The sequence below is a fragment of the Eublepharis macularius genome, chromosome 8 (genome assembly GCF_028583425.1).
Source record: "Eublepharis macularius isolate TG4126 chromosome 8, MPM_Emac_v1.0, whole genome shotgun sequence".
NCBI classification, from domain to species: Eukaryota; Metazoa; Chordata; class Lepidosauria; order Squamata; family Eublepharidae; genus Eublepharis; species Eublepharis macularius.
Window position 1 is genome coordinate 11,766,954 of NC_072797.1, and position 15,652 is coordinate 11,782,605.

Sequence of the window (15,652 nt, forward strand, 5' to 3'; positions counted from 1 at the left end):
AATTGAGAGGCCGATTCGGATTTAGCAGAAATCCGAATCGCCCAGCCGATTCGGGTTTACCGATTTGGATCGATTCGGATCGATTCGGGTGTTTTTTCAATGGGAAAAAGCCTCCCCAGGCTTCTCTGAAGCCTGGGGGAGGCATGTCCCCACCAAATCACCCCAGATTTGGTGGGGGCCTTCCTCTAACTCCCCTCTAACAAACCCCCAAGTTTCAGAACGATTGGACTTTGGGGGGCCATGTTATGGCCCCCCAAACCAGGTCCCCCTATCCTCTCCTTAAAAAAGCCATAGCTTTAGGTTGCTGCTGCTCATCTTCATTCATTTTTTCCTATGGGGGAAAAATGAAGAGGAAGGCTTCCTTTGCCAGGGGTGGCATTTTGCATGCAAAATGCCCCACTACCCTCAGGGGTCCTTCTCCCACCTCTACTCCCACCCCCCACCAAGGCTCAGCCTGCTCCCACTTGGGGGGGCATTTCATGGCCTCCCCAAGTAGGTGCTCTCAGCCCCCAAAGTCCACCCCTTACAGCCCCACACAAACCCAATTCCCCCCCAGCTGCCACACACAGACCCAAATTCCCACATTAGCCCCTCACAGACCCAAATCCACCCCCAGCAGCCCCACACCCATAATCCCAGGAACAGGCTGGCAAAGGCCAGCCCTCTCCCTTTGTTCCCTATGCTGGGAACTTCTAAACTCTCTTTCCCTGGGCAATTCTGCACAGCCCAGGGGTGCCACAATGGTGGGCACACTTCTGAGTGCCAGCTGGTCCCTGTGAAAGAGCACCTGAACCACAGACACCCTTCCTCAAATTCCCCCACCACCTACAGAGATGGCTGGCCAGCCAGCCCCATTGTTCCCTAAGATGGGAACCAACTGCACAACAGCATTCCACCTCACAAAAATAACACAACTCACTTAACATCAGAGAATCACAAAAGCACAATTCCTGTCAAAAACACTTTATTTCTTGAACTGCTTTAGGTTACACAGTAGGAGGGCACAACAGGGCATGATAGCAGTGTACTACACAAAATAATACAACCCACTTCACCATTTTTGACAGCAATTGTGTTTGGGTGATTCTCTGATGTGAAGTGAGTTGTGTTATTTTTGTGTAGTACACTGCTTTCATGCCCTGTTGTGCCTTCCTACTGTGTAATCTAAAGCAGTTAAAGAAATAAAGTGCTTTTGACAGCAATTTTTTGGGGTGATTCTTTAATGTTAAGTGAGTTGTGTTATTTTTGTGAGGTGGAATGCTGGAATGCCCTTTGGTGTGCCCCCCTGCTGTGTAACCTAAAGCTGTTCAAGAAATAAAGTGTTTTTGACAGGAATTGTGCTTTTGTGATTCTCTGATGTTAAGTGAGTTGTGTTATTTTTCTGCGTGGGGGACTGCTGGTGTAATGTGTCATAATGCTTTGCCTACTTGTATTTTGAAAGGGAAAAAATAATTTTTTAAAAACTTTATTTTGTGCTGTTCGTGTTTTATTCTTTGTTGTGCAGTTGGTTCCCATCATAGGGAACAATGGGGCTGGCTGGCCAGCCATCTCTGTAGGTGGTGGGGGAATTTGAGGGAGGGTGTCTGTGGTTCAGCTGCTCTTTCACAGGGACTAGCTGGCACTCAGAAGTGTGCCCACCATTGTGGCACCCCTGGGCTGTGCAGAATTGCCCAGGGAAAGAGAGTTTAGAAGTTCCCAGCATAGGGAACAAAGGGAGAGGGCTGGCCTTTGCCAGCCTGTTCCTGGGGTTATGGGTGTGGGGCTGCTGGGGGTGGATTTGGGTCTGTGAGGGGCTAATGTGGGGATTTGGGTCTGTGTGTGACAGCTGGGGGGGAATTGGGTTTGTGTGGGGCTGTAAGGGGTGGACTTTGGGGGCTGAGAGCACCTACTTGGGGAGGCCATGAAATGGCCCCCCCAAGTAGGAGCAGGCTGAGCCTTAGAGGGGGGTGGGAGGAAAGGTGGGAGAAGGGCCCCGGAGGGTAGGGGGGCATTTTGCATGCGAAATGCCACCCCTGGCAAAGGAAGCCTGCCTCTTCATTTTTCCCCATAGGAAATAATGAAGAAGAAGATGAGCAGCAGCAAGCTAACAATATGCTCACCCTTCCCTTTCTTATGTGAGGATAGGGGGACCTGGTTTGGGGGGCCATAACATGGCTCCCCAAAGTCCAATCGGTCTGAAACTTGGGGGGTTGTTAGAGGAGAGCTAGAGGAAGGTTCCCACCCATTTTGGCTTGATTCGGTGGGAAAATGCCTCCCCCAGGCGTCCGGGAAGATGGAGGCATTTTCCCATTGAAAAACCCGAATCAATCCGAATCAATCCGAATCGATTCGGGTTATGGTGATTCGGAAAACCCGAATCGATTCGGATTTCTCCGAATCGATTCGGATTTCTCCGAATCGATCCGAATCGGGGTGATTCGGGTTTTTTCAGGTTTGCCAAAACCCGAATCGCACACCCCTATATACAGCCCACAGCTGCCAGTTGGCCACCTCTGATCTGGAAATAGAGAGACTTCAAGAGCAGATTACAATGAGAGATTTCTGAACAGGGACATAGGATTCTTCTCTTACTACAAATATGATTTTCTGATTTTCCTCCCCCGCTCTAATCAAACTAACTACATTTCACATTATACCTACCCATTCTATCTCACTTCTTTGTAACATCCTTCCCACCTTCTGACGGGGATGAAAAGATGCAGAGATCTTCATTCCTACTCATTATATGATGAAGGTAGCTTGACTCTCGAAAAGAAATTCTTGTTGGTCTCTAAGACGCTACTGGGCTTGATCTTTGCTCATCTACTGCGGACCAACAGGGCTACCCACTTGAAATGATCAGGAAAACTGACCTCTAACTAAGGCACTATGGTAGGCTATGGTTACCCATAATGCTAACTAGCCAGGAATAGCTGATAATGCGCCAACAACGGCTCTGAAGTATACCTGTGGCTATCTAAAAGTAACTGCAACCACTAATCAAAGGCTAAAGCACAATACAAAGTGAGAATGCAACTTTTTGAGGACCCTTAAAACATTTTCATTTGCATATATTCAATTGCTTTCGAGTCTTCCTTGTGCAATCGCTGGCCGAACTCTTGTTAGCATGGAAGAGAAAGCAGGGCCAGCGTATGTAACACGATTTGCCCTTCTAGCTAATGCAAGCTGTGAATTCTTAGTGCAAAAATGGAATTGAAGCCAAAAAAAAAAAAACCTGCTTCGAGCCACATCTTTGAAAATGTTCTTGAGCCTCAGTTGTTCAAATATGGGTGAAATTCTGGGAAGGGCCCATGGGTGGAAGACCATTCACGTGTCACTGGCCTTGGAAACAAATCTTTTTGAGCGATTTCCACAAGTAGGACATCTGCTCCCCCTGCTGGCTAGACATAATTTGAATAGCTGTTTTAGTTATTTTTTCTAAACTGGAACCTCCCGAGCATAATACTGATGATCAGAAACCATTCTGAGCAAACTGAAGACATAGACAAGAATAAATTATATATAAGTGACCTGAAGAGAACAAGTGGAAGCAATTGTATACTTTACGTGTGTGGGAGGTAGGGTTGCCAGTTTCAGGTTATGAAATCCCTGGAGATTTGGGAGTGTAGCCTAGGGGTGGGGGAGACCTTAGCAGGACTGTGATGTCATAACAGAGTGTAGCTGGCAAAGCTGCCATTTTTTTCCCAGGGACCTGGTTGCTGGAGTCCGGAGATCGCTTATAATTCTGGGAGATCTCCAGGCTGCACCTGGTGGTTGGAACCCTAGCTGGGTGTAATATACATGTTCTAATAAATAAAATACAGACTGATGGATTTTCCCCTCCCTCTTTGGATCAGAAGATGCCAAAACTGAGTCTGATTTTCATCTTAAATCTCTGAATTCTTCAGGATACCTTGGTTAAAAGTGAATTCAAAACAAACCTTTAGAGAATCAGTTTTTGCTTCAGCAAGGAAACAGAAATTATAGCAGATACATTTCTTTGCTCCTACAACTCCTCCTGAGAGCCTGTTTCATTATTTGCCAATACTAATAGCTCACAATCTCCTATTTTCTAACTTAAAGTCAGTTTGGTGTAGTGGTTAAGAATGCTGGGACTCTGGAGTCTGGAGAGCTGGGTTTGATTCCTCACTCCCCCACTTATAGCCAGCTGAGTGACCTTGGGCTAGTCACAGCTCTCTCAGAGCTCTCTCAGCCCCACCCACCTCACAGGGTGTTTGTTGTTGTGGGGATAATAATAACATACTTTGTAAACCGCTCTGAGTGGGTGTCAAGTTGTCCTGAAGGGTGGTATATAAATCAAATGTTATTATTATGTTGTTATTATTAAATCTGAGAAGGTACCATTGGATTAGAAAAGTGGAAGAGCTGTGTAGGTTAAAAACAATGTGGTACAACATAGCCTTTTTAAACATCAATAACTCTTTCCCACACAATATCATCCCCTCGATAAACATGTAAGTCCAGGGAATACAGATGTCGCATGATTGTGCCCACCTCATCGCAAGTTACATAATCATTAGAATCATTTCAGGCTAAGGGTGGAAGATCATGCTTAAACATTCTTCCATTAAAAAAAATATCTCCGCATACCAAAACATAGCATGTCAGAGAAGAAACTAAGCTAGATCCCTGACATGCTAGCTTTCCGTGTGTGTATGTGTATGAAATGTACTTCAAGCCATGATTAGAAGCTATGAACGAACACTGCTTACCATTAACGTTGACTCACAAAGTGACTTACAAAGAAACGTGAATATAATTTAGGCAACGGCGACAAAAATACATAATCTCACTCTGACTCCTAATCCAGGTCTAACGGGCCACCTCTCTCAGGGCCTCAGGTTGAGACCCATCGGCCATGGTTTGGAGGAAACCCTGATTGGCATTAACTTCAGTAATAGCCCTGACCTGGATAGCCCAGGAGAGCCTGATCTCATCAGATCTCAGAAGCTAAGCAGGGTCAGCCTTGGTTAGTAATTGGATGGGAGACCTCCAACGAAGACCAGAGCTGTAGAGGCAGGCAATGGAAAACCACCTCTGTTGGTCTCTTGCCATGGGAAACCCCTCCAGGGGTCTACATATGTCAGTCATGACTTGAGGGCACTCTCCAGTCCACATATCTAATAGTGATCCATTGTTGAACACAGAAAAGGAGGAAGAAACGGCACTCGATAGAGGGAGGGGGAAAGTAGGGGTGTTAGGTTGGCTCCCAGCTTGCAGTCCAGGCCTGCGCTGGGCTTGTGAATTAAAGTTGCTTGGGGCCCACTGTATAGTTGCCAACGTCCAGCTGGAGGCTGGAATTATTCCATAATTACAACCCATCTCCAGACTACAGAGATCAGTTCCCCTGGAGAAAATGGCAGCTTTGGAGGGTAGACACTAGGGCATTACATCCCTGCTGAGTTCTTTCTCGTCTCCAAACTCTGCCCTTCTCCGGGATCTGCCCCAAATTTCCAGGAATTTCCCAACAGAGTTGGCAACCCGAGCCAACCGGCAGGGTATGATGCTACATATCTGTAACAGAAGGGCAGCCCTTTACTTTTGTGTCTTTTAGAACACTGCACTTGGAAAGGATCAGTCCAATAAATCTCTGTGGGCATTTATCTGGCCCTTCTTCACTCCCCAAAGCCATTAGTGACAGCGTTGACTGGATGTGGCAGGAAGGAAAGACTAATTAGACCTGGATAGACTCCTAGTTTTCAGATCTACAGCAGTTCCTTGGCATACAGCATGAGGAACAAGCAGTGAGTCGATATTCAAACAGACGGAGAGAACTGAATTCTCCAAATGCATATTGGGGAGGGAGGTAATCCTTCCAGCACAGCGCAGAAAAAGAAGTCTATCGGAAACAGAAAGGGGGGGTAGGATCAGGGAAGTAATTAATGTAACACTCAGCAAACCATATGTCAACTCTGTTCGCTGCAGCAGATATAATGCCGCCTCCTTTTTAATCAAAATTAAGTTGTATCTGAACTAAAAACATATTGCTATTCCCAAAGAATCTTGGGGATTATGAGAATAAGAATGCTGAGAACTCTCTCAGAGAATCCCAGCTTGGACTGAAACATCTAACGGGAACTATGTCCTGACAAGGGGTTCACCACCAACTGGAACTATCCTCCCATGGTTTCTCTTCCTCCAATTTTCCTTCCCCTCTTTCTCTGAACCCAGTCCCCACCCATACCCGGAAGGAGACAGTGAATAACCGGCAGTAGCCAGTAATGAGAAGAATCAGAGAGTCTCGCTACACGAGATATCTTACACTGGGACGTTCAATTGTAGGGAGACGTAATGTTAGCTGGGAAGCATAGTTTTAAAAGACAGAGCCGGAGGAGATCGTTCCACAGAGGGGGGGGTTTTGTTGCCACCCTTTCTTTTACCTCCTTCTTTTCTGGCTGCCTGATCTATATTTATAGCTACCACCAGATATGGCAGCAAGGAGCATGTGTGTTTGTGACTGAATAAATTACAGTGCAGTAACTCTGTTTAGGATGCACTGTTAGACACTTACATATATTTTGGGCCTGCAAATCCTACTGGAAGCAGTAGCAGCATTTTCTTCCACTGTCTTATGGTGCTTTGCTTTGCCCTTCCCACCAAGTGTTCCCTGCCTATGCAAAAGAAACTCTGGGGCTGGTAGTTCTGGATATGATAGACTCAGCAGTTTAGCATATTGCTTGGGTCTGCTGTTGTAACACTGCTTCTGATTGGCTTCCACAAACCTCCCAAGATTTGTCAGTTTTGGTTCATTGCTATGTTGATGCATTTACCTATATAAATCTCCTTGTAGTGTTCTGTATGTTGGAGAGTTTTGAGTTAAAGCCGTTTCATTTAACTTGAATTGCCTTGCAAGTTCTGTTCCTGAATTAGCCCGATAGAACCCACACAGGTAGAGGTTGTTATACCTGTGGAATATACACTTCTTCTGCATAGCATTATTCGATACCAGGCACCAGGTGGCATCCTTAAGCCTGGATTTCAACGTGCCAAGTTTTTAAATTATTATTATTATTATACCCACTGCAGTGAGCGTAACCAATTATGACGCACTGTTTAAAGCTACTGTTGTCATCTTAGATCCAGAGGAGTTAGCCATGTTAGTCTGTAGTTGCAAAATAGTAACGAATCTAGTAGCACCTTTAAGACTAGCCAATGGATTAATAATATGCCTATTATGTTTTTTACTGTTTTTACTTTGTACACTGATTTGTAGGCCATTCTTGGCCCTTTGTAGTTGTCTTTATGTTATGTTTTACTTTCTTTCTTTTGTTCTCTCTTTTAACTTTTCCACACTAAAAATAAATAAACAAATAAAAAAGAGACTACCAACTTTGTTGTAGCATAAGCTTTTGACAACCATGGTTCTCTTCGTCAGATGCATGCTGTGGTTCTCAAAAGAGAGCTGTGGTTCTCAAAAGCTTATGCGACAATAAAGTTGGTTAGTCTTAAAGGTGCTACTGGACTCTTTGTTATCATCTTAAAGACTCTGCCTGTGCAGTCGACAACTTTTCCCTCCAATCAAGATCTTCTTTGCCCAAAGGAAGGGCTGTGGCTCAGCAGTAAAATTTTTGTTTCGCCTGCAGAAGGTCGCAAGTTCAACTCCCAGCATCTCCAGTTGAAAGGCAATATGTGGTGTGAAAGACCTCTACCTAAGACCCTACCTAAGGGTGAGCTCCCTTTCACTGGCAGTTTTCAAGAAGAGGCTGGATGAATATTGGTCAGGGATGCTTTAGGCTCATCCTGCATTGGGCAGGGGGCTGGACTAGAAGGTCTGCATGGCCCCGTCCAACTCTGTGATTCTGTGACCCTGGAGTCTCAGTAGACAATACTGACCTTGATAGACTAAGGGTCTGATCCACAATAAAGCAGTTTCATGCATTCATGTGTGAAAACACATCCAAGTGTTGCCACAGCCTCTGACAAATGAAAATAAGATGGGCCACTGCTAAGAAAATTAATCATTCTTTTTCATTTATTGGAGATGAAACATTACCCTGGGTTCAAGGTTGTTGAGGTCTTTCAAATGGCTAATTATATATATATATATATATATATATATATATATATATATATATATATATATATATATATATATATATATATATATATATATATACACACACACACACACACAGGGCTTTTTTTCAGGGGGAACGCAGGGGAATGGAGTTCCAGAACCTCTTGAAAATGGTCACATGGCTGGTGGCCCCACCCGCTGATCTCCAGACAGAGGGGAGTTTAGATTGCCCTCCGAGCCGCTGGAGCAGCGCGGAGGGCAATCTCAACTCCCCTCTGTCTGGAGATCAGGGGGTGGAGCCACCAGCCATGTGACCATTTTCTCTGAGGGCAACCCACTGAGTTCCACCACCTCTTTTCCCAGAAAAAAGCCCTGTATATATAAACAGTTGTAGTTCATGCCCCACTTTGCATCCAGCCAGTCAAGTGCCTCCTCTAAAGACTGACATCCGCTAGGTTGTATTGCTTGCTTTTTTTTTAACCTGCCCAACCACCGGCGTCCATCTGATTTAGCTAATCACAAGATTAGCTAGACTATGGGTACACACTGAAACACCCATGTAGTAAGCCTCCGCTCAAGTACTTTTATTTACTATTCTATTTTATTTTATTCATAGAATCCTAGAGTTGGAAGGGACCTCCAGAGTCATCTAGTCCAACCCCCTGCACAATGCAGGAAATTCGCAACTACCTCCCCCCCCCCCACACACACACACACAGTGACCCCTGCTCCATGTCCAGAAGATGGCAGAAAACCTCCAGGATCCTTGGCCAAACTGGCCTGGAGAAAATTGCTTCCTGGCCCCAAAGTGGCGATCGGCCTTACCCTGGGCATGTGAGAAAGGGCCACGAGAATAAGCACTGATGTAACTCTTGCTGCCCTCCCCCTCATGATTTGCCTAGGTTCATATAATTTTATTTTACTTTATTTTATTTATACCCCTCCTTCCTCCCCAAAGGGGACCCAAAGTGGCTCACAAATGTTCTACTCTCCTCCATTTTTTCTTCACAACAACCCTGTAAAGTAGGTTTGGCTGAGAGGCTATGACTGGTCCAAGGTCACCCAGTGAGCTTCCATGGTAGAGTGGGGATTCGAACCTGGGCCTCCCAGATCTTAGTCCAACACTCTAATCACTACACTGCGCTGCTTCTCCATATCTCATACTGTTTTTCCTTTCAACAATTTCTTTTAAAATGGAGGCAAACTGGTTAGAGTGTGGAGTTCCTCTGGAATAAGGAATCTCATCTACTCATTTGCAGAGAAGAGAATCGCTCTGGCAAGGTATTCTTCCCCATTTCTGGGATCTAATCAAACTCCTTTGTAATCATATTCATTATTAATAACACTGGATGAGTTTAAATGTGACCCAAGAAAAAACCTGAAGACGGTTGCGGCTTCAGGTCATTAAGAGGCTACGAGCGCCGTTTTGAATGAGCAGCCTTGTCTTCAGACTGACACAAGCTGTTATTGGAATCATTTCACACCCATTGTGCTTCCCCTGTGACCACCTTTTCAACAGCCAAGAAGCCAGCGATTGCCAAGCTACAATCCTCCGGTTGTGATCCCAGCTGCAGCTTTTAATTTAACGGATTAAATCCAAGGTTCCCTAACCTCATTAAGCCTGAGAGCGTTTGGGGGAATTTTGAGAAAGGATAGTAGGCGCCACCACAAAATGGCTGCCATGAGAGGCTGAGCACAAAATGGCTGCCAAGGGGGGCTATTACAAAAGACTGAACGGTCCCAAGCCAAGTATCCCCTATTGATAGGGGCAGCTATTCTCAACAGGTGCACCCTGGCTACAGATCCAATGGTAATGCCTTCTGAGAACTTCTCAAACACCCCCTGCTTCAGTAAGAAGGAGGAAAGCCAGGATTGTCTCTTTGCTTTGGGGTAGAAGTTTTTTTTGGGGGGGGGGAGAAAGCAAGCACCCGCCGGCACTCTGGTAGATACCATAGTGGCCAGTAGAGACCCTATCCCCCAGTGATGGCAGGATGATTCTCACAGTGTTGCATGCAGAATCACATCACTTCTGATTTAAAAACTGGAAGTGACATAGGGTAGCTCTAGGAATAACCAGAAAGTCTATGGTAAAACCACAGAGTTTCTGTGATTCCTAGAGCTACCTATGCCACTTCTTCTTTTTTTGTCAGAAGTGACAGGACACTGCAGCTGACATCACGGGCCCCCCATATCCCTTCCCATAGCCCTCCTGATGGTTGCCAAGCATTTCATGACAACCCTAACACCTAGAATCCATGATGTTGGGGACTACTGGTTTAATCAATGGGTGAATCAATTGAAACTTGAGTTGATTAACTTGTGGAAGCCAATTTTAATAGATGGGTCTATGACTTAAGTTTGAAGGCTCTCTTCGTTCTAGTACATTAGGGCAGAATGACATGTTCATCGTGTGTTCGAGCTGTCAGGGCCAATTCACTTCCTCTACCTTCCTGGTAATGCATAGTTTATCTCAACCTACGACGTGCTGTCATCTCACAGCACATTTTCCAGTCCTGCCTCAAGTCACTGACTGCTGCAGTCAGGGGTGAGGAAATTCTCAGTGCCACTGCATCATTATGATAAACTATGGATTTCCAGAAAGACAAGAAAAGAGACGCAGCAGCAGCAGTTCAGGTAATGTAAAGGAATACTTTGACAGGAAAAGAACAATAGAGGTGGTTCTGGCAAATTGCTCGAGTTAATTCTGTCACTTCTGGGTTTACTCTCGAAGTGTCATTGTCAAACTTTGGATAGCAGTGAGTTTTTAAAAACCATCCTCTACTGATGGGAGGACGGCAAATGGCAGACAGAGGCAAGGGATTCCCCACTCCAGCCGGGGGGGGGGTTGCAGTTTTGCCACTACTTTATCGCGATTAATGGAATGAATTTGTCTTTTTCTGCTGTGGCCTGGATCCACATATCTAGTGGAGAAACTTCCTATCAGCTGAAAAGTTTCTTAACAGAAGGGCCTTTGTAAATTGCTGCTATTCAAATTTTAAGCCACCCAGACTTAAGAATTTATTAGGGGAAAGGAAATAGCACGAGACAGAACAATATCCTTTCCTTGTAATTAATACCCATGATGCAAGTTAAAACCAACCCTACATAGCAGCACTTAGGTAAATAAGAATCCGCCGTGCCATAGCCGTTAGAATAGCTGTGGGGCATATGGCAGCCTGTGAAACCGACAGAGGAGCAGAAGATCCCTTTGACCTCGGCGCCATCAAATGCAACATCCTCTCGCTGAGAAACAAACGTCAATCGGCAGAGAACATGAAAAGGGCTATCGGTTTCTGGCCAATAACAGGCAAACTGTTGCCGTTTTAGCCAGCTTCATGCTTAAGTGCCTGAGACTTTTCTCCTATCTAATATAATATTTGCCCACCACAGTTTTAAACCATTACAACCGACATGAATCCACCAATGAGAAATCTTTCCTACCCAGGAGAGGATAAGCAAAGTTCAGTTTCCTTGACTTGTCCTTTTAACCACCAGAGATGAACTGCTCACCTACGCATTTCAGGCTCCGTTTTCACAATCCTGACACCAGGGTCACACTCTCGCTCATGTTACCTGTAAGTTCCTCGGATTGACCGTGCTGGAGTCAGCTGGCGGGTGCTCGTGGATAGCGGGCAGACTGTCTTGGGTTCAAGTAAATGCCATTAAACTGATGACAGATTTACACCATGGAATCATGCAAAAGGGGCTGTGGCTCAATGGCAAAGTGCCTGCTTCGTCTGCAGAAGACCCCAAGTTCAATCCCTGGTGTATCAACCTAAAGGATTTCAGCTCACAGGAATTGTGAAAGACTGCTCGGTCAGAGAGCCAGGTTAGAAAACACAGAGCTAAATGGAGAGACCAGAGGGACTGAGCAGCATAGTTGTGGGAAGGAATTCTGACTGGCACCATTCTGAGGAAGATCTGTGGGAAGTTACTATGGGGAAGCCATGGTGTGATGCTGGAGCAATGCTGATATTAATGTTTAGAAAGGGTATACCTCCCTGATGGCCCAGATTTGCAGAATCAGTTAATACAATTGATTCCTACATATGGTCCTTCACACAGGAATGTCGAGTCATGCTGGAGAAATCTCAGGAGATTCTCTAACAACATCTTAGATCTGCCAAGGAGGATTTTTGATAGCTGTATAAACTTATGAGTAGGTTTATTAGCCTGAGACTTTGAGCCCTGCCAGGCACTACTTCACCACCACCAGTCATCCTTGGACCAGGTGTCCAATTTTGGTAGTGTTCTCTGCAATATCTTGGGCACAGCGTACTGTCATGGCTTTGGCCAGAAGAACAGGGGAGCAAATGCTGGTCTTGGCTGAAACAATCGTGGAAGATGCTTCAACTGGCGGGAATAAGGCATGGCCTGTTCTCTAGGGTAAACATTGGGACATGTTAAATGGGAAAACTCAGAACAGCTGAGCAGAGGGACAGAGACAAAGAAGCTAGAGAATAATATGGCCTCTGTAATGGTGGGAAGTGCAGTCAGGTATTAGCTGACTTATGCCAGTCCCTGTCAGGGTTTTCATAGTAAGAGACTATCAGAGTAGGTTTGCCATTGCCTGCCTCTGCAACCCTGATCTTCCTTGGAGATCTCCCATCCAATTCCTAACCAAGGCTGACCTGCTTAGCTTCTGAGATCTGACAAGATCAGGCTCTCCTGGGCTATCCAGGTCAAGGCAATACGATCTCTAGGAGATAAGAAACAGTATAACTTGTACCAAAAGATTATAATATGTATTGGGGAGTGCCAGGTACAAGAAATGTCTAAGAGTAACAAGTGTCAAGCCAATGATTCATATGAAAATATAGTTAAGAGATGGGCTGTAATGGATGGGGGGGGGGCAACAGATTACATGTGTGAGAAACTTGTAATTGTTTTTAATTTTTTTTTGTTGTGACTAAAAGTAGCAAGATGGTACTAATATAGCATTAATATAATTTTAGAGGACATATGAATATAGATCTTTGAAATTTGGTATTGGAAGTTATGAGATAGTTAGTTAGCCAAGAATGTATGCCCTATCAAGTGGGACACTTACGAGATGATTCTCAAAATCTATATAGATGACTGAACTGATTACTAGCTTTTTTTAAAGAAGAGGTTCTGTTCCTGTGAATACAGCTTGTTTAGGCTTGCAGTGCCTCCTGCAACGGCAGAAAACAGGCTTCTGTGGCATACCAGCAGAAGAAATATTTAAAAATTTAACACACAAACATCACAGACAAAGGATTTTACCACAGTTTTTCTGGTGATTCCTAGAGCTACTCTTTTCCGCTTTTGGATTTCACCCGAAAGAGACAAAGGGTAGATCTAGGAATCGCCAGAAACTCTATGGGTTTACCACAGAGTTTCTGACAATTTCTAGAGCTCTCCCTTTTCACTTCTGGGTTTTACCTAGAAGAGACACAGCGATGTTGGTGACATCACCATTACACATACATTACACATTACATACATACACATTACACCATTTCCTTACCCCCAGCCTTCCAGTCACTTCTGGTAAGACATTTAATGGTCTCACAATTCCTATCCTATAATTATCTATACAGAATTACTAGGTGGTATTATCATACTTTTGTAAGTTAGTCAGTGGTAAAGATGAAAACAGTTATGTTTTAATAAAAGGTAAAATGGATGCAACATTCTCTAATAGGATTTACTTACATACTTTACCCACAACGAACCAAAAAGCGTTGTTGGGTGTACCTCTTGCCAGGAGATTAATGATCAGATATAGGGAAGCTAACCAGACGCTCTCAGGAGCATGCCTGTATCTGAACCAGGCCTGACAAGAGTCATCCAAACCAATACCTTTAGGAACGTCCATAGGATTAAGGGTGCCAAGTAGATCTCTCACGTTCAGCCCATCGCCGTCATCCTTGCTGAGCCAATTGTTGCACGGGAAATAAAAACGGAGGTGTGGCCTATTCATGTCGGTCACTATTACACGATCCAGGAACCAGCTGGGGTTCATACTCGTGTTGTCGTGCTCAATTCTGAAAGGCAAGTCAGAAGTGGAATCACATTTGAGTGTGGGAGAGACTAAATTCTTACACGAAAAGAATGTTCTGGAAGGATTTGGCCCGTGTCATTTTTAAGTGGTTGAGCAATTGTTAACATTTTTTGTTTGTGATTTCTGGCAGCATTAAAGAGACCCGAGTGAGATGCTGAGCAGACCTGCTAAGGTTTGTTCTGTTAGCCACATTTAGTTGATGGAGACCAGGGCTTTTTTTCTGGGAAAAGAGGTGGTGGAACTCAGTGGGTTGCCCTCGGAGAAAATGGTCACATGGCTGGTAGCCCCGTCCCCTGATCTCCAGACAGAGGGGAGTTTAGATTGCCCTCCTCCGCCACCGAGCAGCGCGGAGGGCAATCTCAACTCCCCTCTGTCTGGAAATTAGGGGGTGGGGCCACCAGCCATGTGACCAGTTTCAAGAGGTTCCGGAACTCCGTTCCACCGCGTTCCTGCTGAAAAAAAGCCCTGATGGAGACAATGCAAATATTTAAATAAATAAATAAATAGTGTAAAAGGATGGCATCCTATTATCTTTAACTATATGCATTCTCTGTGATGGCTCCCACTTTGTGGATCGGTCTGCCTGAGGCAGTCAGGAGGGCGACCACATTGTCATTCTGAAGAATGTGCAAAACTGTTCAGTTCAAGGGTGCTTTTTTTAAAAGAGAGTTGAACGGCAGTAAAATGAATAGCCCAGGAGGACACCTTTATATTGGAACAGGATTATAGTCTATTGTAGATATCATCTTTTGCGGCATTTTCTTATACCTATCTTCCATATTGTTTATAGCATACTTTTGTCTTACTTTGCTGTTTGCATTGTACTCTAATTATGTAATCCCTCATCCAACTGCATTGTTCATTGGTTGTTTTACGTTATCCGATTGCACTGCTCTATATCCTGTAATCCACTTTGTCTTGGCAAGAAAGGTGGACTAGAAACAAAGTAAATAAATAAATAAATTTCTTTAAAAAGGTAAAGGTAGTCCCCTGTGCAAGCACCGAGTCATTACTGACCCATGGGGGGATATCACATCATGACGTTTTCTTGGCAGACTTATTGTTACGGGGTGGTTTGCCATTGCCTTCCCCAGTCATCTACACTTTACTCCCAGGAAACTGGGTACTCATTTTACCGATCTCAGAAGGATGGAAGGCTGAGTCAAACTTGAGCTGGCTACCTGAACCCAGCTTCCGCCAGGATTGAACGCAGGTCATGAGCAGAACTTGGGCTGCAGTACCATTTAAAGAATTTCTTCCAGTCATATATCCTCTGACAGTAATTGACTAATTGCAGATTACAGAATTCTCAAGATGATAGCTATAGGGTAAACTTATGAAGTCAATTGACAGTGATTGAATACAGAATTCTAGAGCTTCAGCCCCAGAAGTATAACAACTAGAGGTGGGCACAAACCAAAATACGAACCAAAGTTTGACATGAACCAGGCCATTTTTTGGTCGCGAACCAGCGGTTCATCGGAGGGCATTTCTGACAAACTGCGACAATTTTTAGGCCAGTTCATTTTTCAGTTCGTCACTGCAGTCAGCCTGGTGCCAATCTATCAGTTTCCTAGGCAATGGGAGGATGGGTTTTCTGCAGACCT

General features: G+C 44.7%; 1 protein-coding gene across 1 annotated transcript in view; it reads right to left on the reverse strand.

Annotated features, from left to right (window-relative positions):
- Positions 1-15,652, reverse strand: part of LOXHD1 (lipoxygenase homology PLAT domains 1) — a 222,286-nt gene that overhangs the window by 191,479 nt on the left and 15,155 nt on the right. The window contains exon 4 of the mRNA XM_054986641.1: positions 13,844-14,028. Coding sequence (XP_054842616.1) covers positions 13,844-14,028 — 185 coding nt within the window. The remainder of the gene's footprint in view (positions 1-13,843; positions 14,029-15,652) is intronic.